The 27,328-nt window shown below is 42.4% G+C and overlaps 1 protein-coding gene across 2 annotated transcripts; it reads left to right on the top strand.

Annotated features, from left to right (window-relative positions):
• Nucleotides 1–1,116: 1,116 nt before the first annotated feature.
• SLC25A46 (solute carrier family 25 member 46) lies at nucleotides 1,117–26,887 on the top strand. 2 transcript variants are annotated; one of them, XM_025292146.2, is made up of 8 exons: nucleotides 1,117–1,518; nucleotides 4,422–4,464; nucleotides 5,761–5,818; nucleotides 8,453–8,530; nucleotides 8,978–9,078; nucleotides 17,627–17,683; nucleotides 18,878–18,935; nucleotides 22,940–26,887. In XM_025292146.2, the coding sequence occupies exons 1-8, from the start codon at nucleotides 1,251–1,253 to the stop codon at nucleotides 23,516–23,518; spliced, it is 1,242 nt and encodes a 413-aa protein (XP_025147931.1). In that variant the 5' UTR covers nucleotides 1,117–1,250; the 3' UTR covers nucleotides 23,519–26,887. The 2 variants fall into 2 exon arrangements, with proteins under 2 accessions (XP_025147931.1, XP_025147930.1); XM_025292145.2 differs by having other exon boundaries at nucleotides 1,117–1,539.
• The last annotated feature ends 441 nt before the right edge of the window (nucleotides 26,888–27,328 follow it).

Here is a 27,328-nt window from a genome sequence, read left to right as displayed (position 1 = left end):
ACAGAGGACTTTTTCTCCTGCTTTTAATAAACAATAAGTTTTGGACCTGAGCCAATACCAATCTTGAGCCATCATTCTTAAGGAACACGGATATATCTTTATTACGTTCAATAACTAACTGGATATTAGATATCCAGTAATTAGGTACTAGCATTGAAGTAATACTGAATACACTTACTAAGGAAAAGAATACATTTTCCCAGCTACATTACAACTCAAGAATGTCAGTACACTCAAGATGAAGCTGATGATTACTTTGAAAAAAAGGTTCGCTTGTGGAAGGCTGAGAATAGCGCGTCTGAGTTCTCCTCTGAAAGCCCTCAGAATCCTGGGCGGCCGGGGGAAGAAAGGACGGAGGAAGAGCCCATGCTGGGCTCGTTGAGATCCAAGGAGACAAATGCTACCAAAAGAGCCCATGGAGCTAATACAAACAGGTAGTAGATGAACTCTTTAGAAGTCCTCTTAATTTTTCAACTAGGTCTCAGTTTTGAAAAGTATCGCTTGGGATTTAAATATGCCCCTGACTGAGAAGCACAAGGGGAAAAAAACAAAACAAAACACTACAGTAAAGTATTCAAAGTCTTTGTGGCCCTTAGAAAAGGAAGATGCTTAATTCCCAAGTCCTGGAGAACAGTTTGTATTTTTCGGGTGGAGCCAGGAGGGCAGGAACAAGGGCTTTCTCCCGCGACCTTCTATTCTAAGCCTTGCTCCAGCCGTCCACAGACTTCCGGGTTCACTGGGCCGAACCAGGCATCTCAGTAGATTTCAGTCGGAGCGCCAACTTCAGCAGGGAAAGCCAGGTGTGACCTTGCGGACACCGGCAACTGGAACCTCCAAGAGCAACTTCATGGCTGGCGGGGAATTAGCGAGAGAAATACAGATCTCGGGCGCCTATGTGGGGCGAGGCACTTCCGGCTGAGACGCCCAACCGCGTCGTCTAGCTGCAGGCTCCTCTCGCCCGACAACAAGTCTCCCTCCAAACCCCTAGCACCTCCCACCTCCCGGCATCCTGCCACCTCCCGGCATCCTCCCCGCGGGCCGCCGCTCCGTGTGCCGTAGCGTTTCCTTAGCAACCCCGCCTCCCGCTGCCGCAGGAAGCGGGAAGGTCACGTGCTCCGTGGACGTCGGGGCTGGCGGCGTGACTTCCGGGTGTCAGGCTGCCCGGGCGCCGCGGCTGCTGAGGAGAGGTTGTGTGGCCCGGGTGGCCGCGGGCTCCGGGGCGGGCTGGCCTTATTCTGCCCCCGTGCGCGATGCATCCGCGGCGCCCGGACGGGTTTGATGGCTTGGGCTACCGGGGTGGGGCCCGAGACGAGCCGGGCTTTGGCGGCGCCTTTCCGGCGAGGTCCTTCAGCTCCGCGTCGGACCTGAGCCGCTGGGTGACCTCTCCCCCAGACATCCCGGGGAGCCGCAACCTGCACTGGGCCGAGGAGAGCCCGCCCCGCGGCGCGCCCGCCCCCTGCACGCCGCCCGAGGGCCCGGCGGAGGGGCCCTGCCCCGGCGGCGCGGGGCGCAGCGGCGGTGAGGGCCTGGGCGGCGGCGGTGAGGGCCTGGGGGCCTCGGGGGGCTGGAGGGGTGGTCCGCGCGGAGCGGCAGGGAGGGACCCCGGGCGTCGGGGGGGCGGGGGAGTGATCGGCGGCCCGGGCCCCGCAGACCCCGGAGCCGCGCGGGGTCGCGTCCCCCGGACCCGCCGCGCCGCCCCTTGGCGCTCCTTCCGCCCTCTGCCCCCGGAGCAGGCCTCCGCCCTCTCCCTACTCCGGTGTTATCTGGAGAGGCTTGCCTTAGCCTTGGCGTGGCAGCGATCACGGAAGGTTTCGGCATGCTACCTCCCATGCCCTGAATCCACAAAGGAGACTGGTTTGCTGTTTATCGAGACTCACGTGAGAAATAGCTGATTGACCGGCCGCTGTATCACCTTCATTCCGTTGATCAGTGGTGGCTTTGCGTTGTGCAAAGAACTTTCTCCGAGACCATAGGCGGTCTTGGGCTCAGAGCTTTCTCTACCACTCTTAAAAGCTGAGACTTTATTAACCTCTGTGTTCTCTTGCTTTCCTCAACTTTAAGATGTATGGAAGAATAATTCAGGGTTTTGTAAAAAAAAAAAAACAAACCCAACAAAATGAGGTGTCAGTAATGCCTGACACAGTGTGGCCCACACAGTAGGCTAAAAGTCAGTCTTTCTTTTTTCCATGTAATCATAGGAGTTCTGTTTGTGTTCTAGATCCCAAACTACTGTATTTTCCCACCTCCTCCTTTCTTCTTTTTTTTTTTTTTACTTAAAAACTCCACTAAAGAATGAAAAACACTTAAAACATTTTCAAGATAAGAATTTGGAATCAAAACATAATTATTCTGTGCAATGTCAGAAGATCAGTTCAGTAGCTCAGTCGTGTCAGTCTGCGACCCCATGGACTACAGCACGCCAGGCCTCCTTGTCAGAAGATAAAGACGTTTTAATTGTAGCCCTGTGTGATCTAGATATTTTCAACATCGTCTGGATTCATAAAATGGAGATAATGGCTGCTGCATGTTCCCGTTCTCCTAAAAGTGTTAGAATAATAGATCATATCCTTAAATATTATGTACATTCTAGACATAAATTTTAGTCTCATTTCTTTGACTAGGAAGTACAGTAACATTTATCTGGTTTGGGTTACGGGGAGGAACAGACTACTATCATCCAGTGAGGATAGATGGAGGATCAGTGACTTACTCAGTGTTACATATACAGTTAGGTTTTCACTCTGTCTAGCGCTGTTATTTCCCATAGGTCCCAGAAGGAGTACTGGAAAGTTATAAATTATTCAAAATGCATATGTGATTGCCTCACAGTTACCTTCTCAGGCAGTAAAGCTGACGTTTTATCTTTTCATAATTTATGCATTGATGGTTACAATGAGGAGATCTTAATATCCAGGGATCTGTGGGGGGTGTTTTTCAGCAGTTAAGAGGCTGGTGAAAAACGCTGCAAAGAGGATAGAAGCCTGGGAGACTTGGTTAATACTAGTAAGCCTTCCTGACACCTTCCAGAGAATGTCAGTGGTATTTTTGTTAGTTTATTGGATGGCCTATACAAACACAAAGGGAAAAGATGAAAGGAGGAAAGCATCTTAATTGGGCAAAAGAAGCCTCTGCCCTTGCACATTTTTCAAGGCAATGGTTGTTTCCCCAGAGATTGTTTACATGGTCTTGTTCCATCTCTCAGGGAATAGGGAGGGCATTCATTAAAAAGAGCAGAGATGAGAGGGAGGGATTGGAGAAGAGGGGAGCGAAAAGCAAATGGGAGAAAAATCCCTTGTGAATATTATCGCTGAAATTTAATGTCTAGTCTCTCAGGGCTTGATATTTCATCTTTATGATTTTAAGTTTTTCAGTTAGGGAGAAAAAAATTTATTTTCTCTTTGTACACATGGGTAGAAATTTTCCAGCTGTAAACCCTCCTGATCAGACTAGAGCTGTGCCGTGAGCAGCAGCATGTATGTGCACAGTAGTGTATCACAGAGACCTGATGTAGCTGTGTGTTCAGTCACTCAGTCATGTCCGACTCTTTGCAACCCATGGAATAGGGGGTCAGGTGGCCTCTCTCCCTGGGACTTTTCAGGCGAGAGTACTGGAGTAGGTTGCCATATCCTTCTCCAGGAATTAAGCAGCTATTATCAAACTATTCTGGAGAAAAATGGCAACCCACTTCAGTATTGCCTGGGAAATCCCATGGACAGAGGAGCCTGGTGGGCTACAGTCCTTGGTGTCACAGAAGAGTTCGACACGACTTAGCAACTAAATAACAACACATCAAAGTCTTTAAAACTTGAGAAGAGAGAGAAGAGAGCCTCTTTTTCCCATTTCAGCTACCCTAAGTGCTCTTTCAGCTTAACCATATTCATGGGATGCTTTGCTTGCAACTGTCGGTGTGACACAGATACTTTCCACCAGTCGCAGTGAATGATTACAACACGGGAGGTATGGTTGATGAAAGTTATCAGAGTCTTCACTAGAAAAAAAAATTAGTCGGAAGTTGAAAACTAGTAGCCCTTGGCATCTACCTGCAAACATGTTTGATTTGGTCTACGTGCAATTTTAATCCTTTTTAAAATAGTTGCCAATATTTTAAAATTGGAAGATACTATATAAAAATGAGAATATCTGTTTAGAAAAATCACAGCTTTGAAACCCTGGACTCAGAGTTCCATGTGGCAACAATGAATTGGAGCTGAAAAGCAGTTAGGGAGTCTACCCCTTGCAACTTGCCACAAGCCCCAGTGGAGCTCTTCACTCATTCAAATGACCTTTCTGGCCCCTGTCAAAATTTGATTTGGGAACATGGAGTTTAAATGAATGTCATGTTAGTAAAAAAGATATTTTTTATTCTTTTTTATGGTAAACCTAAATAATGGTTATGAGTAATCTTATTCCTTCTATTTTAGAGCAGTTGAATAGATTTGCTGGATTTGGTATTGGACTTGCAAGGTAATGTTTTATCTAAAGATTTTTAATTCAAGTTTTATTTAAAGTTTTTTTCTTTAATTTATAATGTTAAATAATTAGTGTTACTTCCTTTAGACTGATTTTTGGAGAAGTAGTTAAATATTAAAAAGTTTCTGTGCAGAAAAAAATATTTAAAACCTATAATTTCCCCCCATAAGGATAGTGAAATTTTGTTTAATTTTATAAACACAAAATAATTTAAAGGAATATTGTAAGAACTTTATTTTGTGTGTGTCCGTCCAAAAAATAAAATGTAATCGTATCTCCCCCTCCAAAAACAAGTAATTTTGCGTTGAACTTTTTTCCTCAACATCAGAATTATGACAAGATATTTAGCAGCATAGCATCTCTAGAATCAACATTTCCATATGTTGTAAAATATTGTGTAAATATAATTTTTGAGATGCCTTTAGTGTTTATTTTGTGATATTTGATTCAACTAGTGTTGATGTGATAAAGAATTGATGTTAGAGAGGAAGAAAGAGCATAGCATCTAGGTTTCACCTAATATGTTCATTAAAATCCCTATAACTTAAGTGCAAAGTACATCCACACCAAAATTTATAGTATGGATGGCTCTTCTGATAAGAACTTTGTTCACAGCACATCCTCTGAAAGAAAGGGGAAGGGGCATTTAAATTGTCTAGGAAGTAAGTTTTCCCTATCAGGCCTACAAGTGCATTGATAATTTCATCTTTATACTGTACATATTAATATTATATGTTGTTTCTTTGCTTCAGTTCAGTTCAGTCACCCAGTCGTATCCGACTCTTTGCGACCCCATGAATCGCAGCACGCCAGGCCTCCCTGTCCATCACCAACTCCCAGAGTTCACTCAGACTCAAGTCAATCGAGTCAGTGATGCCATCTAGACATCTCATCCTCTGTCGTCCCCTTCTCCTCCTGCCCCCAATCCCTTCCAGCATCAGAGTCTTTTGCAATGAGTCAACTCTTCGCATGAGGTGGCCAGTTACTGGAGTTTCAGCTTCAGCATCATTCCTTCCATAGAAATCCCAGGGCTGATCTCCTTCAGAATGGACTGGTTGGATCTCCTTGCAGTCCAAGGGACTCTCAGGAGTCTTCTCCAGCACCACAGTTCAAAAATCTGACTTTAGTTTTTTTTTTCATATTGAATCTTGTTATTGGTGCAATGATTTGTAAACACATCTAAACATTTGAAAACTCTATTTTTTACTTTTAAGAATAATGGATCACTTAAGTAAAGCATGATTGTTGAAGAATAAATTGCATGTGCTGTAAACGTGAATGTCCTCTTAGCCTTTTCACAGAGAACGTGCTGGCCCAGCCCTGCATCGTGCTGCGCCGCCAGTGCCAGGTGAGTGCGCCTCATGCTTTTCTAAACGGTGGCCCTGACCCTGATGTGACGCATGGGCCTCACATAAACGGCTGAGACCATGTAACCATTACTCCATGTGATGTATACCAAAATGTGTAATGTATCAGTTCTCAAACTTTTTGGTATTTGAAAGCTAAATCTTAAAATTTATTGAGATCCCCAAAGAATGATTGTTTATATAGATTGAGTTCAGTCGCTCAGTTGTGTCCAACTCTTGTGACCCCATGGACTGCAGCACATCAAGCCTCCCTGTCCATCACCAACTCCTGGGAACTTGCTTAAACCCATGTCCATTGAGTCAGTGATGCCATCCAACCACCTCTTCCTCTGTTGTCCCCTTCTCCTCTTGCCCTCAATCTTTCCCAGCATCAGGGTCTTTTCCAATGAGTTGGTTCTTCGCATCAGGTGGCCAAAGTATTAGAGCTTCAGCTTCAGCATCAGTCCTTCCAGTGAACACCCAGGACTGATCTCCTTCAGGATGGACTGGTTGGACCTCCTTGCAGTCCAAGGGACTCTCAAGAGTCTTCTCCAACGCCACAGTTCAAAAGCATCAGTGCTTCAGCACTCAGCTTTCTTCACAGTCCAACTCTCACATTTATGGAGTGTATCTACCAATATTTGCCATTTCAGAACCCCAAACTGGGAAAATTTTTATATATATGTGTGTGTGTGTGTGTATGTATATATATATATATATATATATATGTATGTATGTTTAATTCATTAAAATAACAATAAATTGATGAGGTATTAGCATAAATAACATTTTTATGAAAAATGACTATAACTTTTTTGAAAATATCTTTAATGCCTGGCATAATAGAAGGCAGCCAGATTGTCACATCTGTTTCTACAGTCTGTTGCAACACCTGGTTTTTGAAAGAAACAAGAAAGCCTAGCCTTATATACATATGTATTTAAAAATGGGAGTTTTATATCTTTTTAGATAATTGGCAGATAGTTATTTGCAATGTGAAATCTGAAACCACACAGATCAAATTTTTTTATACTCTTTTACATTAAAACCTATTGATCTGTCCTTCATGTTGAATGGGTTTCTTTTTACCCATGTGTGATTCTGTTATATCATGCATTGATTAATTGAAAAATATTGATTTACTGATTATATAGATTTTCTAAATGTTATGACATTTGCTTTTACTGTATTAAAATACCACCATCATTACAATCACTATAAATCTCACCAGAAAAGTGTTTGAGTTTTGGTAGGTTCATGGTAGTGGATATAGGGTTTCCAGATTTCTAATTTTTGCTCATAGGCTCAAATTTATCATTGGCAACTAATATTCTTATTTTCTAATCAATGAGCCACTTTGTTCAGTTTTAAAAATATGTTTGTCCCAAGTAACTATAGTCTTGTTAGTTTTTCCAGAAAAAAAATGGTATTCCAAGGAAAAAAGTGACTATTTTCAGACTCACTGCTCCATCAGAAAAGTTCTTTTTCTAATGACAGCATATTCATTATGCAATACACAAAATATTAAATTAGAAAGATGATGTGTACTCAGGAGTCAAGATTCTATAAAATTAGTATATCTTACTGCTCTACTAAGGGCATCTTTTGGGGAAAGTGGCTTTTGCCTCTTCACATGTGAGTCAGATGAAGAGTATGATATGTACAAAAATACATTTTGGTGCCACTGCCTTCAGTTATGCCCGAGTTAGCAGTTTTACCCACTATTGCTTTTGTACTATTATTGAAAATGTCAACACAGTAACAAAGGAAATGATGCCTTAGTATCAAGAAAATAATTTTGAACACGTCTGTCCCCTGAAAGGATAATGAGGCTTTTGAGGGCTAGTGGGCCACTGGCAAAAGCACCTATAGTATAACATCATCTTTGAAAATTGAGTTAGAAAAGATAAACTAGTTTTTTTAAAAAAGTTTTTTATGCTTAGCACCAAAATGTAAGGATATAGAGAGAATTCAATATTTAAATAGTAGGAACAGTGTATATGCCATAGCAGAGCGAATTTTAGACACGCTTTTACATTGACAATATTGCGTTGTGACCCAGGGTTTACATATATGAGTGATGTTTAAAAATGCTTTAGGAAGTAATACTTTCAGAGTGTATGATGCATTCTGGTCCTTTTTTATTATGTTACTTAATAAATATTAGTTCTGATCCCCTGTACTGATTTCATGATTTCCCAATTGTTTATAGCTTGTTACTGCTTGCCATGGAAGACAGAAATCTGTTCCCAGAGTTCTTCGTGGTTCCTGTGTGTTAAATGGCATGAGCATTTTGCCACAGTAAATTTCATGCTGATGTTTAAGGAAACATAAGTATCAAACAACAAAGCCTTCTTTATTATATATTTTATTGCAGGCAGAGTCTTTACCAACTGAGCTATGAGGGAAGCCCAGATATATTATACATTGGTCTTTCAGGGTTGTGTGTGTATAACCACATGTTCTTTACTTTTAAGTTATTTAAAGCATTTTTTAAAGTAATTTTGCTTCTGTGTAATTCATGCTGACTTTACAGTTGAACTTTTGTTTATGCTATGACTCCACTGTGTATCTTTCATGCTCTTATTTCTTGACAAAACAATAATAGAAAATAATCATAAATATCTTTTTCACAGGTTAACTACCATGCTCGGCACTATCATCTCACCCCGTTTACAGTCATCAATATTATGTACAGCTTCAACAAAACCCAGGTGAGAAATAATCTGTCCATTCTATTAAAGTTATTTATAATGTACCATTTGGCCTTAGTAACAGTTAAACCAACAATAATTCCTTTTAATTTAGTTACTGAAGATATTATAACTCTTATGCTAAAACTAACTTAACTGGGTAATGATATGTTTTGATACCACTGAATAAATCAGTAACTTCATAACTTTGCCAAAATTAATTAAATATTAAGGGTATTTAATCCATATTAGAGATAATTAATTTGGAGTGTTTATCTTGGCCTAAATTTAGGCCACCCAACAAATATTAAAGAAAGGAGGTAATTTACTTGTCATTCTCTACTAAAATGTTCTTAGAATAATGTCTTACTGGAAAATAGCAGAAAACATTTAATGTCAAGTTTTGTTAAGAACTTTTGTATTTCCTTTTTAGGCATTAGTAGAAATAATAAATTTTGTTCATTTTAGGGACCAAGGGCCCTTTGGAAAGGAATGGGAAGTACATTTATCGTGCAGGGAATCACACTTGGAGCAGAGGGAATAATCAGTGAATTCACACCTTTACCAAGGTACCTTTTTGGCATTTTTCATTATTAGCTTCATATTAAAAATATGAAAAAATGATAGTTGCTAAAAATACCTTGAATTTGAAAACTTGCCTAAAGTAGCTAAGAGAAGAAAAGAATAAATAATTGTCTTATGGAATTGGTATGTGATAAAGAAAACCCTTCCTGGTCTAGTATCTATTGAGATATGTCTTCCAGCCTCTACTGCTATGTATTCAGTTCAGTTCAGTCACTTAGTTGTGTCTGACTCTTTGCGACCCCATGGAGTGTAGCCCGCCAGGCTCCTCTGTCCATGAAATTCTTCAGTCAAGAACACTGCAGTGGATTGCCACTTCCTTCATGGACTGTAGCCCGCCAGGCTCCTCTGTCTGTGGGATTTCCCAGACAAGGATACTAGAGTGGTTTGCCATTTCCTTCTCCAGTGGCTCCTTCCGACCCAGGATAGAACCCGGGTCTCCTGCATTGCAGGCAGATTCTTTACCAACTGAGCTACGAGGGAAGCCCACATCATGATTCATGCTATAATTAAACAAACCCTTTTCGGAGTCCACAGGACACTTTACATGGATTTATCGGCAAAAATTCTTTTTAAAACCTGAAGTCTGAGCTAGATCTGGAATTATGAGTAGGAGATAACTTGGCAGAGTAGGAGAGTCGAGGTGACAGTGTCCACAATTTTATGGAAATTGGAAGGTCTGAGTGGTAAGAAGTGTCTTGTGCTTAGAATATTGGGCATGTATGGAGTAGGATGAGATGAAAAGCTGAGGGGCTAGACTGAAGTGACTTAGGTTTTATTGTCTATGGAGTTGGAAATCTAAGGTGGGGGATTGTTTGCTTTTTTTAAATATACAGGTTATTCTATCAAGGATATATTCAAGTGGCAATGTTTAGAAAAAAGGACTGATGCAGACAGAGACCTATGGAAAACTGTTAGGGTAATATAGGCCAGATTGAGAAGGGTCTCAACTGGAGTAGAACAGAAGCTGGACAGACATTTCTGAAGTATAATTCATAATATTGGGAAGGGGGTTGTAGGAGAGTGATTTAGCAGCAGTGACAGATTTCCCGATTGGAACTGAGTTGGAGAATTCGTAAAGAAGAGTAAGCTGGAGTGGGAAAGATAAGGAAGGCAGCTCTCAATAAATGAAGTCTGAGCCATCCGGGGGGCACGCCTAGAAGAGGCTGGAGCTGTGGCTCAGAGTCCACGGAAAATTTGAACCTGGAGGCGTGGCTTTGAGTGTTCAGCTAAAGCTTGAGGATGGGTGAATTAAATACACTAAGGAGAAAGTGTAGATTAAATGACAGAGTGAACCAAGGACAGAACCTGGGCTCTGTGTGGGGATGGGTGGGTGGGTGGATATGTAGAAAGAGAGGCTAACAGAACAAATTGGCAGTAGCAGTAAGCTAGAGGACAGGGGTGGCCTGGAAGCCAAGAGGGGAATCAGAACCGTGGATTCTTCCAGAGGGAGGCGGTAGGAAGGTTCAGAATGTTTGCTTACGGGTCTCTCTTCTCTCTGAAACAGGATGAGGTGAAAGAATGATGAGCATGGGCGTCAGAGTAAAAGAGCGTGAGACCAGTGACAGATGTTTGGGACAGTCACAGCTCTGAGTGACAGAAAGGGAACTTTGAGAGGAATCTATGGAAATAACGTTAAGAGATAATGTTGGTGATCCCATACATTTGTTTAGGTGCTGTTTAGCAGTACTCTGATTTTCTCTATCAACAGTAAACCCCAGGGATGGAGTTAAAGACCAAATGGTTTGTTAATCCAGAAGTGGCCCTTGGCAGGGTTAATTTTTTGGATTGACAAGGAAGTGAGGGAGTTGAAGGTGCAGCCACTAGCATCTCAGACTGGAGATTCAGCCTTCACAGGGAAGGAAATCAAGACAGAGGAGACTGAGAGCAGGCTGTTGGCCACTGGGAGTGCTTTCAAAGGACCACATAGCCTTGAAGTTCCTTTAACATAGCTTTGCTAAATGTTGCAAAGAAAAACGTTTCATCAGCTAAAAGTTGCTCCTCTCATACTTTAAAAAAAATGTGAATTTCTAACCTTCAATAATTTTACCCCATTGCTTTTTATGGCGCACGTGAGGTCAAATGTAGTACTTGTCATCAAATGTCATTGACATTCTCCTACAAACACAAAATTCAGTTTGTCATTATTCATTCATTAGTGGGATTATTTTATTTTAACATATGTCCCTTACACTAGGTCCCAACCTTTAGGGTCACAGATTCCTTTTGTTTCTTCCCCTTACTGTATACCTGATTTTGAGCACATAGTAGGGATTCAGGAAATTTGAGCTAAATAAAAATTTAACAAAATTCAGTGATTTCTGTATTATAAAGTATAAAGAATTCTGTATTTTCAGTCAGAATACTGTTGGTCCTGGCTGTACTGCTTTTGGACTTCCCCAGTGGCTCATTGGCGAAGAATCTGCCTGCATTGCAGGAGCCACAGGAAACATGGGTTTGATCTGTGCGGCGGGAGATTCCCTGGAGAAGGGAATGGCTGCCCACTCCAGAATTCTTTCCCGGAGAATCCCACGGACAGAGGAGCCTGGTGGGCTATAGTCCATAGGGTTGCAAAGAGTCACACACGACTGAATCAGGAGACTTAGCATGCACATGCGCACACGCATACTACTTTTTAGTTCTGGAACCTTAGGGACGTAACAGCATTTCTCTAAAGCAGAGATGAAGTAGTAACTTTAACTTCAGGTTAAGGGAAGGGAAAAGAAAAATGGGAATGAGGAGACAGAATTTTGTTATCTTACTTTCTTATTCTCTAGGCACTCAAACACATCAGTTGAGTGGGTATATATTTTCTCCTGGTCATTTTGAATCTTATTAAAGAAGACACAAAAGGTTATCTTTGAGATACTCTACTTGGGTTAAGTTTTGTTGGTAAATCTCACTCATCACTTCATTTATTTATTTAGCTTATATTTCCTGAGTCCCTACTGTGCGCTAGACCCTCGCTAAAATCAGGTATATATACAGTGAGGAGAAGAGACAAAACGTACCTGTGACCAGGATGCTTGGGGTCTAGTGTAAGGGACATGTGTTACATAAAATAATCCCCCTAATGAATGTATAATGACAAATTGAGATTTGTTCTCTAAAGGAAAAGAATATGGTTCCATCAGAGTGTTAGAGGGTTAGAAACAGTGTCGCTAATCAAGTGACACTCAAGTTGAGATCCGAATGGCAGTCAGGAGACACAGACTAATTTGTGCAGAGTGTGGCGGGGGGAATGTGAAGAGTTCGTGTAACTGAGCGAATGTGTGTTAGTTGCTCAGTCCTGTCCGACTCTTTGTGACCCCATGGACTGTTCTCCGCCAGGCTCCTCTGGCCATGGGATTCTCCAGGCAAGAATACTGTAGCTGGTCACCATGCCCTCCTCCAGGAGATCTTCCTGACCCAGGGACTGAATGCAAATCTCCTGCATTGCAGGCAGATTCTTTACCACCTGAGCCACCTGGGCAGCCCTGGTAACTGAGGGAAACGCTCATCGAGTTTGAACTCAGAGCAGGATGGAGAGCAAGAGCCGGTCTGTGCTTGACCTTGTAGACCACTTTAAGAATATTGGAGTTTTAAGTAGGTGTCAATGACATAATCAGATGTATGTTTTTAAAGGGTCATTGTAAGTGGAGATGAAAAGATCGCAGGAGGACCAAAATAGATACAAGGATAGTGTTCATAAGCTATCACCGCCTAGGAAAGAAATATGGTAATTAGGACCAGGATGGTATCTTTGAGATGGGTGTAAATGGATGGCTTTGAGATATATTTAGGTAAAATTGATTGAACTTGGTGATGGATTAAAGGTTGGTCAGTGATAGACAAGGAGGTGTCAAGGGTGACTTCTAGGATTTGGGGTTATGTAACTGGATGTCAGGCTTCTCTGGTGGCTCAGTGGTAAAGAATCCGCCTGCCAATGCTGGAGTTGCAGGTTTGATCCCTGGGTCAGAAAGATGCCCTGGAGAATGAAAGGCTACCAACTCCAGTCTTCTTACCTGGGAAATCCCATGGACAGAGGAGCCTGGTGGGCGACAGTCCATGGGTTGCAAAAGAGTTGGACACAACTTAGCGACTGAACAACAACAAGTAGATGTCAAATAAAGCCATTCTTAGAGTATAAACCTTTTTTCTGTTTTTTTAAATTCTGACTGCTTTGGACATAGTTGGCTTTTCTTGGGGGAAAACAAAGTCATAGCAGACAAAGCATCAAAGCGGTAAGAAGTAGTAAGCCAAAGCATTTCATAGAAGTCAGCATTTGAGGATGGGCTCTAGGGTCTTCGAGACTGAGATCTTGAATTGCATGGTGGTCACTAGGTGAGACAGTACGGATTCACCAATATTTAGTCTTTTTATACTGATGATGGTCACATCTGAGAGAAAGAATAAATCTGTAATGCTTACTAAGTCACCAAACGTACAGTTTCTCAGTATTTATTACTTGTAAAAAAAAAATGACTGTAACGCTGGGCCATCATCTGTGGTCTTTGTTTACTGCCCAGACCTGTCCCAGTCCTTCCCCAGACCTGCCCGGAGGCAGAGTCAGTCAGACTTCGTGTGGCTCTGCCCTGAAGTGACCTTTCCTTTTCTGTGGCATTTCTCAGATCACTAACATAAGGAGCACCCCTCCCAAGGCTACCTGTGTAGTTCAGTCTCTCACGGAATCCATTTGGCCGAAGTCCACCTTAGTTTGACTCATCTCACATGTGTAGTTGTACATTTTACTGTTTTCTTCTCCTGTTGTCTGTTTCTCCTCATGACTCCTCTGAATTCACTGGCGTTGAACACATTCCATTTTAAATACAATGAAGTCTTTCTCCAGTTCAGTAGATTTCCTTTCTGATTAACAGTTCTCACTTAGGGAACACTGAAAGAGTCTAAGAAAGAAAAATCATAAGTTTGATTTTGGACAAGTTCATTCTGACACAGAGAAGTCTAAACTGAAGACAACAGATTTGGGAGGTTCTGAAGCGTCCTGTGGGATGAGGTTGCCTAGGGAAGGAGTATAACATATAAAGGAAGAAAAGAAGAGGGCTTCCGCCTTGAGGAACTCCAGCGTAAGTCACGGAGTTAAGAAAAATGCCTCTGCACAGGAGTCAAAAGTAGAGACCAGAAGAGAGGAGAAAAGCCAGAAGAGTCTGGGGTAGTGGAATACGGGGGAAGGGAGGGCGTGCGGAAGCAGCGGGGAGCAGGAGCACAAGTGCATAATGGCTGCTGAGAGGTCAGATAAGGCACAGCCTCGAAAATGCCCATTTGATTTAGTGATGTGGATGGAGGCCACGGAGACCTTGGCTTGGCAGGAGCTGTTTTTGTCAAATAATAGGGCAGAAGCCAGTTTGGAATGGGTTCAGTGATGAGTGGGAAGTTAGGGCATGGAAACAGCAAGTTTAGACAGTCCACGGAGAAGAGGAGAGAAAAGGAGCTGGAAGATGAGGGGCTTGAGTTAGATGGTTTTTTAAAAGAGGGTAGCTCTTTGATCATGGGAAAGTAAGAAGCAATTGAAAGTGAAGGCTGGGGGCTTCCCTGGTGGCTCAGTGGTAAAGAATCTGCTGCCAGTGAGGGAGACTCAGGTTCGATCCCTAGCCTGGAAAGAAGATCCCACGTGCCGTGGAGCAGCTGAGCCTGTGCGACACAACTGCCGAGCCGGTGTTCTAGAGCCGGCGCGCCGCGACTGCTGGGCCCACGTGCCCTAGAGCCGGAGAGCCGCGACTGCTGGGCCCACGTGCCCTGGCGCCGGAGAGCCGCGACTGCTGGGCCCACGTGCCCTGGCGCCGGAGAGCCGCGACTGCTGGGCCCACGTGCCCTGGCGCCGGAGAGCCGCGAATGCTGGGCCCACGTGCCCTGGCGCCGGCGCGCCGCGACTGCTGGGCCCACATGCCCTGGCGCTTGTGCTCTCCTACGAGGAAAGCTGCTGCGATCAGGAGCATGTGCGCCACAACTAGAGAAAAACCAGCACAGCAGCCAAGACCCGGCACAGCCATTAAATAAGTAAATAAATTTATTTAAAAAAAAAGTAAAGGCTGCACAAATACAGCGTTATTTCAAAATTCTGTTGCTTTTGTATATTGATTGTGCATGGGAGTGTGTGTGTATCAAATAGAAAGCCTGATAAAAAGCAAGTCACTTCTCTTTAATTTTGTTGCTCATTTGAAGGGCAGTGTTGCGTGTGAAGATAGTGAATTAAAAATAGCTACATATTCTGGTACTTGGTGATGAAATATAAAAAGGGTTAATCAGAAGTAGAGTTTTACACGACCCTCTTTTGTGAAGCATTTAAATGTGCAAGTTTAAATTTCTAGAGCTGTGGCAGTAAGTTCTCACATTTATAAAGGAATACCAGATACCAGGAAGAGTGTCTCACTCATTTTTTTAATACTTGGTTTTAAATTTCTCTTCGCTCTTTTTACCTTAATCCTAATGATCTTAAGAATTGGCAGCAGTAATTAGTATTCAGTGAGTCTGAGCAAACTCCAGGAGATGGTGAAGGACAGGGAAGCCTGGCCTGCCGCACTCCATGGGTCACAAAGAGTCAGACAAGACTTAGTGACTGGACAACAATTAGTGCTCAAAGCAAAGGTGTCCCAGTCCTTACAGAAAGGCAGGCTACAGACCCACGTATCCATGTTAATGAAATGCTCAAAATTAACATCATAACAACCTGTGGTAACCCTGTTTGAGGCCGTATAAGAGAATAGAGGGCTTCCCAGGTGCCGTTAGTGGTAACGAATCCACCTGCCAGTGCAAGAGACGTAGGAGATGGGGGTTCGATCCCTGGGTCGGGAAGATCCCCTGGAGGAGGGCATGGCAACCCCCTCCAGCATTCTTGTCTGGAGAATCCTATGGACAGGAGCGTGGAGGGGTGCAGCCCACAATGTCGCAAAGCGTCAGACGCGACTGAAGCAAGTGGGCACACGCGCGAGAGTAATGGATTTACAAAGCTTTTAGCATATTTTGCTTTATAATCATAAAGTTACTGTCAGTAAGATAAGTAGCCTAGTCTTTTTTACAATTTTTGTTGTAATCATTAAATGTCATTCCAGCTATTTTTCTACAATTATTCAGAGCTAGTATAGTATTCTGGTAATAATTTCATCAGAATATGACTCAGAACATTCTCTAAGGTCTTATAAATCAGAGATGGTTGTTTTGTTTTCCCAAAGTGTCTCTGCAGACCTTTCAGTCTCTAGAAAAATGTAGAAATATTCATGTATCACACATGCCGTAAGTGTACTGACTTTGTTTTTAGCGCGCTTGTATTACTAGTGTGTCCTTGACCTTTCCTGCCTCCTTACGTCGTCGTGTGCGCTCTGGCTCTGGCGCACTGTGTGCCTGTGGCCCGCCCAGCTGCTGCAGCCCGTCTCCACTCAGTTCCGTTTCCCTTTTCTGTCGCTCCACCTCCCTCCCTCCCCGCCCTCCCATCCTCTCTGCCTTTTCAGTTTTTTCTGCCTCCTTGTTTGATTTCCCCTTTATTCTCCATATTTTCTCGTTTTTGACTTTTGATGTAACTTTCTCCCTTTTTGTTCATCATTCAGCTTGCCGCTCTTCTCTTCCGGTTTCCAAAAGTCACCTAAATCGCAGGAAGCACACAGTCCTAGACCTTGGTCCCAGACCTGGCATTCTGTCCCTCTCCTTGGAACATATCCCTGTGATCTTTTTGACCTTTCTTTCTCTCATAAGCAAAAGGCAATACCTTATTATAGGTGTTACGAGGCAGTAAGATATACAAGGCAATATCTTTTTATCTCAGAGGAGTCCTTCTTGTATCAAGTGAGATGAGAGGCAGATAGTATAGACTCAAGTCATATGGACCAGGGTTCAAACCCAGTTCTGCCACTAACTAGTTGCTTGGCTTTGGGTAAGTTACGAACCATCTCTGAGCCTGTTTCCTCATCTATGAATTGAGGGTTATAGGCTCATTGTGAGGGTTAGAAATAATTTATGCGAAGCGCTTTGCACAATGTCTGGCATATAGCAGGAGCTTAAAAAGATAATAGAATATAATAAAAAAATCACAAAAGTAATGCCATCTTAATAAGTAGAGGCACTTAGGCGCTACACAAATGTGTGTGTCATTCAGCGCTACAGTTAATTAAGCTTTTCTTCCTTTACTCTGTTTTCTGGTCTGCCTTTCCCTTCCCCATCCATTGTTTTCCTGTCTGCCATTTTTTTTTGTGGCCACACTGCATGGCTTCTGGAATCTTAGTTCCCAAACCAGGCATTGAACCCAGGCCCTCGGTAGTGAAAGCACAGAGTCCTAACCTGGGCTGCCAGGGAGCTCCCCCGTGTCCATTTCTATCATCAGTTATAACGCTTCCTCCCTTGTCAGCGCAGACAGAAAGACCGCCTGAGTTTTTTCTCTTTTCAACCCACTCTGATTGTTTGACAGGTCCCAGAAAGAAAATTGTTCACCATTAGAATATATTTCTCCTACAGATTAAAAAAAAAAATTAAAAATTGATTACCTTTTTGAAACTTGGGCTAATTCAGGATGTTTTAAATAGCATGGCTTTTGTTTTATTTATTTTTTAGGGAGATTTCACATAAATGGAATCCTAAACAAATAGGAGAACACCTTCTATTAAAATCGTAAGTATCAAAAGCAGCATTTGTATTGAAATTTAATCAGTTTTTATAGTGTTAGAACTTAAAAAAAACTTATTAAATAAAAGTTAAGGAAAATAGGAGCAAAAGAAATATTTGTGGGACTAAAACTTAGTAAGAAAATTAACAAAGTTTGGGAATAAAATCCTGAAATATATGTTATCTTTCAAATCTTTCTCATGTGGAAGGCTGAAATCACAACTTAATTTTTCTTTGTGTTCTTAGGAAGTTAGCAAGGATCATCAACTTGTTAAATGTGAATTGCCAGGAAAATTATTATTATTATAATTATTATCATTATTTTATTGGTAAGCAGACATACAAATTTATTTGTATGGTGATGAGCAAACTCAAAACCTTAGTGTCATTAAAATGTAATCCTAAAGGCACTTAGTGACATTACAACACTGACCATTTTTATAGATTAGAATTTTACTCTTCACTTTTTAATTTTTCTTGAAGATTGTGAATTGGAAACCCCCCAGCTTGCTGGCTCCCTCTGTGGGACATTCCAGCACATTATTACTTAGTGATGTTCCATTCACCTTGAAAACCACTACTTGCCAGGACCTGGCCCATGGGGTTAGGTAAGTCCCACCTTGACATTATTTTAAGTGACTATATTTTGCAGGCTTGCAAAGTTGTATGTCTCAACAGTGGCAATAGGAAGCAACTTTGCAAAGCTGTACAATATTTTTTTTAATAATAAAAGGGGACTTCACTCACCATGGAAGACTGGCTTAGCTCTGCTGGGTGGGAAATCTGGGAATGAATAATGATAATAGATAGGACCATAGCAGAACAGTAGCCTTGTTCAGATGTCACTAAAAAGGCAAGCAATGGAGTGGATCCCTCATCCTAAATTTGAAGTATCCGATTCATAGGTCACGTAGTGAATCATAAACAAGCCCACGTTTTACTCCAAAATAAGTTATTTTCTTTGCAGGTTCCCCCTGTGTTATTTTAATACACAGTTTTTCATCTCTAATTGTTGAGTAAAGCATCTTATGTTATAGGTCTCTGAAGTATCTTTAGGCTATAAGTATTAATAGTTGAAAACCTTGAAACTGTTATTCAAGCTTGAATATAGATTATGTTGATATATTAAAGTAGGTATTAAAAAAATTAGTGTAAATTTCTTGTTTCAGTGTACTGATAAGTTTGTTTTAATTTCTACAGCCTAACTTATATAGTGGCAATGCCTTTTTATTCAGCAAGTCTAATTGAAACAGTACAGGTGAGCTATTTTTCATTGTCATTTTTTCATTAAAAATGTCTTTTGGAATATTCAGTATATTGTGTATGTCTAATAGTGGAATAAAAATTTAAGACAATATCCTTCTAAAAAACCTTTTCCACTGATACATGCATATATCAGAGATTATATACTGGGTAAAAAAGCTTTTCCACGATACATGCATATATCAGAGATTATATACTGGGTAAAAAAGCTTTTCCACGATACATGCATATATCAGAGATTATATACTGGGTAAAAAAGCTTTTCCACCGATACATGCATATATCAGAGATTATATACTGGGTACATTGCCAGTGTGTCAGTTTTCTTTGCAAATTTACTTTACGCCTCTAGTGTTAATTCTTTTTATCCCTTACGATAGGCAGCTGTACTCTCCATTCAGATGTCTCAGAACCCAGCCTATGACTGGCTCTGAATAGAAAAAAATCTATAGGGTCCCGCCGAACTTTTTAAGACGCTTATGTATAAGTCACATGGTTATGGCTTATCAGATGATAAATGACTGCTTGAACGGGAAGCAGTGAGGAGAGTGGTTCCCGTGGCTGGTTGACCAGGTAGCATTGCGTTTGATTCTAGTGCAGAAGCCGCGGCGATGCCTGCTCACGTTACGTTGTTTCCCGTCGCTCACCGCGCGGTGGCGCTGCCGGTGCACCGAGCTCAGCGCCCTTCTCACGCACCGTCCTCCGCTTAAAACTGAGCGGGCCTCCGGGACCCTCTCCACCCCGTCCGCAGTCTGGTCCCGCCGCCGCCCCCACCCCCGCCGTCTGCTGTCTCCGGTGGCAGGTGCTCTAGCGTGTTTCTGTCTTTGCCGTGTATGAGTTTTCTCTCTATAAAAGCCTCACTGGATCCGCGTTACCCCTTCAAATTACTCTTTTTCCACTCAGGTGCTTTTCTGGCCACATCGTTGATTCTGTATGTATTTCGTAGAATTATTACTCGACATGAGTGTCTTGCTACCCAGGTGCTTCCTCTCCCCTTGCACGTGACAGTGTGAGAAGGATGCGACCTTTGCCTGGGCTGCAGGGTAAACAGCTGTCACTGTCAGAGGGCACCATTGCAAAGGCGAGGAAAGCAGCAGCAGGAAGGTAATGAAGGACAAACAAGCGGGGTGATACACTGGGGAAGACAAGTGTTAGCTTCAGACAGCCCTGTATCAAATCATTCCTCTGCTTAAAGTAGGTGTGTGACTTAGAGCTGATGCCTTAGCCCTTCTAAATCTTATTTTTCTCATCCTTAAATTGGAACCGTATTTTATGAACTGAATTGCAAAGATTAAATGAATTATTTGTGTAGAGTTCCTAGCTCACTAGCTGTTCATTCTGATTTTTCTAACCCAGTAGCTCCGATGTCTTTCCTGCCCGGGCTCCCTCCTGCCTCTCTCCTGGCTCGCTCTCCTCCTCAGATCTCTCCTCTCTCGAGCGCCCTCCCTGCTTTCAGTGCGGTCTTGACCGCGTCTTCTCTGTGCTCCAGGGCGCAGGCCGTGGCCCTCACTGCTCTGTATCACAGTCACTGTCCAGGGGAACTCATGTACCCCAGTGACTCCTTCCACGTCTCCCATCTCCACGACCTTAAAAATTAGGGAAGTCTTGCTTTTTGTATCTCCTTCATCCTCATAACTAATCGGTCATCCTGTCCTCAGTTCTGACTTCAGAGAGTATCTGAGATGGTCTGCTCCTTCCCACCGATAGGCCCCCATTCCCAGCCCTTCATGTCACATAGCTGGTTTCTTCCTAGTTCATGGGCGGGGTGCGGGTTTGCCCGTCTGGGGGGCTCAGATCTCTTTGAGAACAGTCTTTGCCTTGAAAATCACACATTTATGCATAGATCTCTTAAAGAACACTTCCTGAAGCTCTTAAATATCAACTTCCTAGTGATTTGTTGTCTTTTACTAAGACCCCTTGTTCTATTTCCTGGATTTAAAGGCCATTCTACTTACTCATGCAAGGCTAGTGTTCTTACGTTGCAATGCTCATATCCTCTTGCTGAGTAAGGATCCATGTTGACTCGTATTCTCTGAGATGAATTTCAGACTTCTCAGCAGAGTAAACAAGATAAATAAAAGGATACTTCATGGTACTAAGTGCCAAAGAGAATAAAAATAAAACAAAGAAATTAAGAGGTGTAATGGGTACAGAGAAGTGATTACTATTTTTTTAAGATCCGGAAAGTTCTCACTCAGAAGCAGAAGTCCTTTGAGTAGAGGTGTGAACATAAGAACTACACGGGTATTTGGGAGCAGAGTGTTCTAAGCAGAGGGAACACAGGTGCAAAGACCCTGCGAGAGGCTGGCATCCAGCGTGTGTTTGTGAAGCAAAGAGGAGGCCAGTACAGCTGACGCTGACTCGGGACGGAGAACAGGAGGAGCTGAGGTCTGAGATGGAAAAGGGTGAGCGCGCACACAGGGCGCTGAAGAGCACTGTGATTGTTCAGCTTTGCTCTGAGGGGGACAGGAAGTCGGTGGTGGGCTTGAGCAGGAGGATGACATGATCTGACTTAGGTCCTGAAGAGGATCTCTTTGGCTGCTGTATTACAATAGGCTGGAGTGGGAAGGGAAACAGGCAGGGAAATGACCAAGGCTAGGTGGGCTCATCTTAGTCTCGTGGTTTAGCTTTACTGAAAACTCGCACATTTATGTGTCCGGCTCCGACCTTTTCCTTTTAGTCTGGACTGTAAAGTGCACTCGGCGCTCACACCCTAGACTCCGCATTTCTGAACTCGGGATCCCCCACCGCTGCTGGCCGGAGCGCGGCCCAGCTCCACGAGAGGACTGCTGTCCCTCCAGCGCCTCTGGCGGCAGCTCTGGGCTCATCCTTGACTTCTCTTTCCCATGACCCACATCCCGTCCTCCAGGAATTCCTGCTCGCTGTAATTTGGTGATAAAAGCCCAGTTGAAGCATTTTATTTCCTTTGCTGTGTGCTATTCCAGCCCACCATCACATCTTTAACTGGTGTCTCAGCCTCTGCTCCCACGCCGCCTCTGCAACACAAATTACATCTCACCATCGCTTCAGACCAGCTGGTCATTTCCCATCTGACTAAGGACCAGAGTCTGCACAGTGGCATGCTGTGGCCCAAGAACACCACTTGAACTTCACTTTTCTCTCTTCTCTTCAGCCTCTGCTGCAGCCAAATGGGCCTCTTTGTTGTTCTTGTTGTTTAGTTGCTAAGTGTCCAACTCTTCTGCAGCCCCGTGGACTGTAGCCCGCCAGGCTCCTCTGTCCATGGGATTCTCCAGGCAAGGATACTGGAGTGGGCTGCCATTCCCTTCTCCAGGGGATCTTTCTGATACAAGGATCGAACCCTTGTCTCCTGCATTGGCAGGTGGGTTCTTTACCACTGAGCTACCAGGAGAGTCCTTTTCTGCCTGTCTGCTCCTCTGTAACGAGTATCACAACTTCTTATACACACCCCGTACTTAACAAAATAGAGACATTGCGGATGATAGTGGCTTAACATCTCCTGAGGCTTTCTGTGCACCAGCCTTCTTGCATTTAATGCTCCCAGCAGCTCTGTGCATAAAGGTAGGTCGGCCTAATCCCACTTTTGTAGAAGAGTAAGCTCTTAGAAGTAAAGTCACGGGTGCCCTTGTTCACAGAACCAGCAGGTCCATACTGGAGCCAGGGGTAAAGCCATGCTTTCAATCAAGCCCTGTGCCTCCTCGTGTAGGGTAGTTGCTGCTTTTCAGGATGAGTCCTGGGGAGCTTCTTGAGGCTGGGACACCTGGTGTGTCCCCCGCCACGGCTGTTCCCTGTCTCCCTTCCCCAGCTGGAACAGCTTCCAGCTTCGCTGCTGTTCTGTGAAATTTTATTTGAAAAAAGAATCTAATACCTAGATAACATTTGACATTTGCGAACCCTTGATGTTTCTCCCCTTTAGTCAGAACATTAACTTGAAAGGGATTTAAAGACCTAAAAAGAATCTTCCTTTGTGGTGGAAAAAGCAGATGATGACTTTTACTCTTTCCCTCCTTTTCATCCCAGAGTGAGATAATCCGAGAAGGCGCGGGGATTCTGGAGTGTGTGAAGGAGGGGATTGGCAGAGCGATCGGCCTGGGCGTGCCTCACAGCAAGCGCCTGCTGCCGCTCCTGTCCTTGGTCTTCCCCACGGTGCTGCACGGGGTTCTCCATTACGTCATCAGCTCGGTCGTCCAGAAGGTCGTCCTGCTCATCCTGAAGAGAAAGGCTTACGACGGCCACCTCGCCGAGGGCGCCAGCCCGGTGCAGAGCATGCTGGATGCCTACTTTCCGGAGCTCATCGCCAACTTCGCGGCCAGCCTCTGCTCTGACGTCACGCTCTACCCGCTGGAGACGGTTCTGCACCGCCTGCACGTGCAGGGAACACGCACGATCATCGACAACACAGACCTGGGCTACGAGGTGCTTCCGATTAACACGCAGTACGAGGGCGTGCGAGACTGCGTCAACACCATACGGCAGGAGGAGGGCGCGCTCGGCTTCTACAAAGGGTTCGGTGCGGTGGTCATACAGTACACGCTGCACGCGGCTGTGTTGCAGATCACCAAAATTATTTACTCCACGCTTCTTCAGAACAGTGCTTGAGAGTCAGAGTCCTGGTTAGTCTGAAAGACAGCCTCTGGATACTTTGTTAGGAAGTTATGAAGGACAGAAGTGAAAAACTGGGGCTTCAAAACGGACAAGAGCTAAAACTGGCAGGAACAGCCCAGGATGATTATATTGACTCTCCACTTTTTAAAAAAGGCATAGATACATGTTTTGGATTCAGAGTATTCCAAATTTGAAAACTCAGTAAAAACACTCGTATGAATTAAATTCTAGCTAGTGTAGCACTAATGCCAAGCTAAAAAGAATCTTGGGAAGAAGCAAGTATTTGTCAGCAAACTGAAAGCCAAATCTCACAGAGCTAGATTTATTTCATCTGACTTTAATATTTATACACGTTTATTTCACCTTCTGCACTGATATTGGTATGTCATTCTTACAGCGTATAGTAGCAGGAGGTCATAGTTTAAGCAAATTATGGTGTCAGTAATAAAGACAAGAAGGATTAGATTTGGCAGTCTGTAAACAGAAGCTGAGAGTTAAATCGCACTGTCCCTGTAGAACTTCAATGGCCATACATATATTATCATGAAACCATTTGTATGCATGCACATAACTTGGAATTTCCTTCATCCTTACATGTTTTCCACTCTTAGATCAGCTTACTGTATAAAATGAAGTTAGGCACTTTCTGCTTGAATATCAGAACAAAGCACTAGAAGCCAAGGTACCCAGAAGATTAAAGGCAGACGGCATACTTGTCCATATCAAACCCACCACTTCAGGGCCAGCAACTTAAACTTGTCATACGTTTATAAAGTTTGATTTGCTTACCTAGTTTTATGAATCATCAGACTGTTTTTAGAGCCACTGTTATTAACAGACAGCAAATAATGATGACGACGATTCCTATTTCCACATTTACAAATTGTGTACTAAAGGGAATGTCACTTGCCTTTCATTTCTGAATGACCTGTCTTAGAGAAGTCATGATTAAAATTTACCTGGGAATTTGTGCCTCATGCCTTTCATAGAGTCATCATTAAATAATGACTTTAATTTTTATTTTCTTCTAGTTTTTGTCCATAGTTGTATTCTCCAAACTAGATATACATAAAGGGAAATGCAGGTTTATCACCCTTTATTGAAACTTGTTTGGATGAATACTGATGAAAAATAGAAACTTTAAAGGAAATTTGTCCTTGCTTTTTATGGGTGAAGAAAAGAATTTCAACAAATAATAAGCAAAAATGTTGGTAATCAGTTTAATAAAAAAAATTCTGTCCCTAAATTGAATTTGGTGGGTGAGGCTCTTTGTATAGTAAAATAATATGTATTTGATTGATCCATTTAGCAAGCTGGAGTATGGTTACTGCACTGATGTTGTCCAACCTAGAATGCATACAAACTGAGATCTGTTTTACTTACTGAATGTCAGTGAAATGGTTACTTTTTGTGATTAATAATGTTGAAACCAAAAGATGATATCCAAAAGTATCAAACAGTATATATGTGGCAACTCTCTCAACTATCATGTGAATGTGTTTTGGTTTTTTTTTTTGTTTTTGATGACTAAAGCACACAGGTTTTCCATTTTCCTGTTCCACCAAGAGGGGGAAAATAAAATTAAACATAAGTTATACACTTTCAGATAATGATTTGTCTAATTTGCAGCATATAAATTGTTTTCCTTGCTGTTGAATTACTAAGTAAATTTTTAGATGTTTATAATATGTCCAACTTCCTAAAAACCTTTCATTTTTATTATAATCAAAGAAGATGGTTTCAGGAAAGAGTAAACTTCTGAAAATTACAGGTTTTAGAAAATTTATAGAACAGAATCTGAATGGAATCAAGTATCTACTAGTGAAAATCTAGGATCCTTTATCTAGCTAAAAACTAGATATTTCAAGATTATTTTATGATGTTATCATGAAGATTCAGTTATATAGTCTGTCTCATTGTGGAATCATTAGAAGACTGATAGGCTGAACCACACACAAGTAGGTCGGTCTTATTTTCTCTTTGGAGAGAGAGTTGTACTCTTAATATTAAATTAATATTAAAACTTAATATTAAAACTAAAGTTGAAATGTGGCAAGTAAAATACTAATTTTTTATTACCATTCCAAATTAGTTGAAATATAAAAAGAAATCTTTAAAATTGAAGCACTTAAATGTTGGCCAAATATGTTTAACTGAATTTAGAAAGGAATAAGCAAAATAAACATTAGACATGTTCTTTCCTTTTTAAAAATTGCTTTGTTTCTTTAGATGCCAAAGTCAAATACCCATAGGCTATAGTTCTTAATATGATAATACCTTAGGATAACATTTTTAATTCAGTGTGATTAATAGTATCATGAATAATATTCTATTAAAAATATTTCACAGTCCCAGTGGTCCCCTTACATAAGCTAGGTTTCGCCATGGCACTGAAGCGTGACATGCTTGCCTTACATTGTTGGGTTTCTTAAGTCGTATAGTCTGAAAGCCATGGAATTAAAAACTGAAACATCTGGTTAATATTACTTAACTGTGTTAAGTGAGTTTATGAACCGGTTTACTAAATCTGTTTCTAAATCTCTTTCCTTTGAGGGACTCTTCATGGTTTCTTGCAAAATAATCTCTAGGTGTAAATCATGTAAGTCTTTAAACTCCAGCACTAGATGTTATGAGTCAAAACAAACTAATTCCAAAATGACTGTGGACTGTGGGGTTTGATAGTGTTTTCAGAAATAAAACCGAGAGGCAAGAGGTCTTACTCGTTTCTGCAAGGTATGCTTGCCTGTTCACAGCTGGCTTTCAGCACTGGGCTTGTTAAAACTGCACAAAACCTTCGCTTAACTGACTGGGCACAGACACTTCAGTCTGTCCGTGTATTCATACATCTGCTCAGGAAGCAACACACACTGCTTGGATACTTGTTTTTTCAGCTGACATTGTGGATGACGTTTGCCCTTTAGTTTGCTTCCCAGATCTTCTGCCAGCTCTTGAAAAGATAGGTTTGAATTCGTTACTTTCAATAATATATATGGAAATAAAATCCCGTTGGTAACAACTCACACTGCACTAGAATTTAAGTGATACTTCACTTTGGCATTTGTGGTTTCTCTTCTCTTTCAAGTAGTTGTACATTTCTCTCCTTTTCTCTCTCTCTCATATAAACTGGATATATAATGTCTTTCTTTTGAGTGACTGAGTATCACTGATATGCTTCCAAGTTGTATAACTGAGTAACAAAAACTTGTGATTTGACAATGAATCTTATGCAGTATACCTCAGCTAGAAGAGGTATTTGGTCTGTGTGTTTTTTGTTTTTTAAAGTTGTTTTTGTCTCACTGGTATTTTAAATGTTTTCGGCAAATTGTGTAATATGAAAAGGTTAAATAAAACGTTGAAATAAAATACTCATTTTCTCTTACGCTAGAAAACTACTAAGTCTGGTGGTGAGGAGGTTCAGAATATGTCCCCCAGAATAGGCGGTGCTGGCATATCCTGAAGTGAGGGCGCTGCAGGGGCAGCCAGAGCAGGGCGCCCAGAGCCGGCCTCGTGCCGCGGAAAGCCAGCTGCTCGTGTGAAAGTCACCCGCCTGCGCCTGCAGAGGGCACTTAGGGCTGAGGAAGCTGCATGAATGAACCTGTCACCCCTGCACCACTCACCACCCCTACACAAACGCCTCTGCCTGCCAGTTATTCATAAGTTGTTTCGTCTAAACATTTTTAAAGCTTTTAGCCCTGGTTCCCTCCTTTAGGGCTCATTGTATGGGGCTCCTGCACGTATGGAAACTTGTATCCTGTTAATCTGTCTCATGTCAGTTGAGCTATGAGACCAGCCAAAGACCCAGAA

This window comes from Bubalus bubalis, chromosome 9, assembly GCF_019923935.1.
Source record: "Bubalus bubalis isolate 160015118507 breed Murrah chromosome 9, NDDB_SH_1, whole genome shotgun sequence".
In the NCBI taxonomy this organism is placed as follows: Eukaryota; Metazoa; Chordata; class Mammalia; order Artiodactyla; family Bovidae; genus Bubalus; species Bubalus bubalis.
This window is presented reverse-complemented; position numbering and strand designations above follow the sequence as displayed.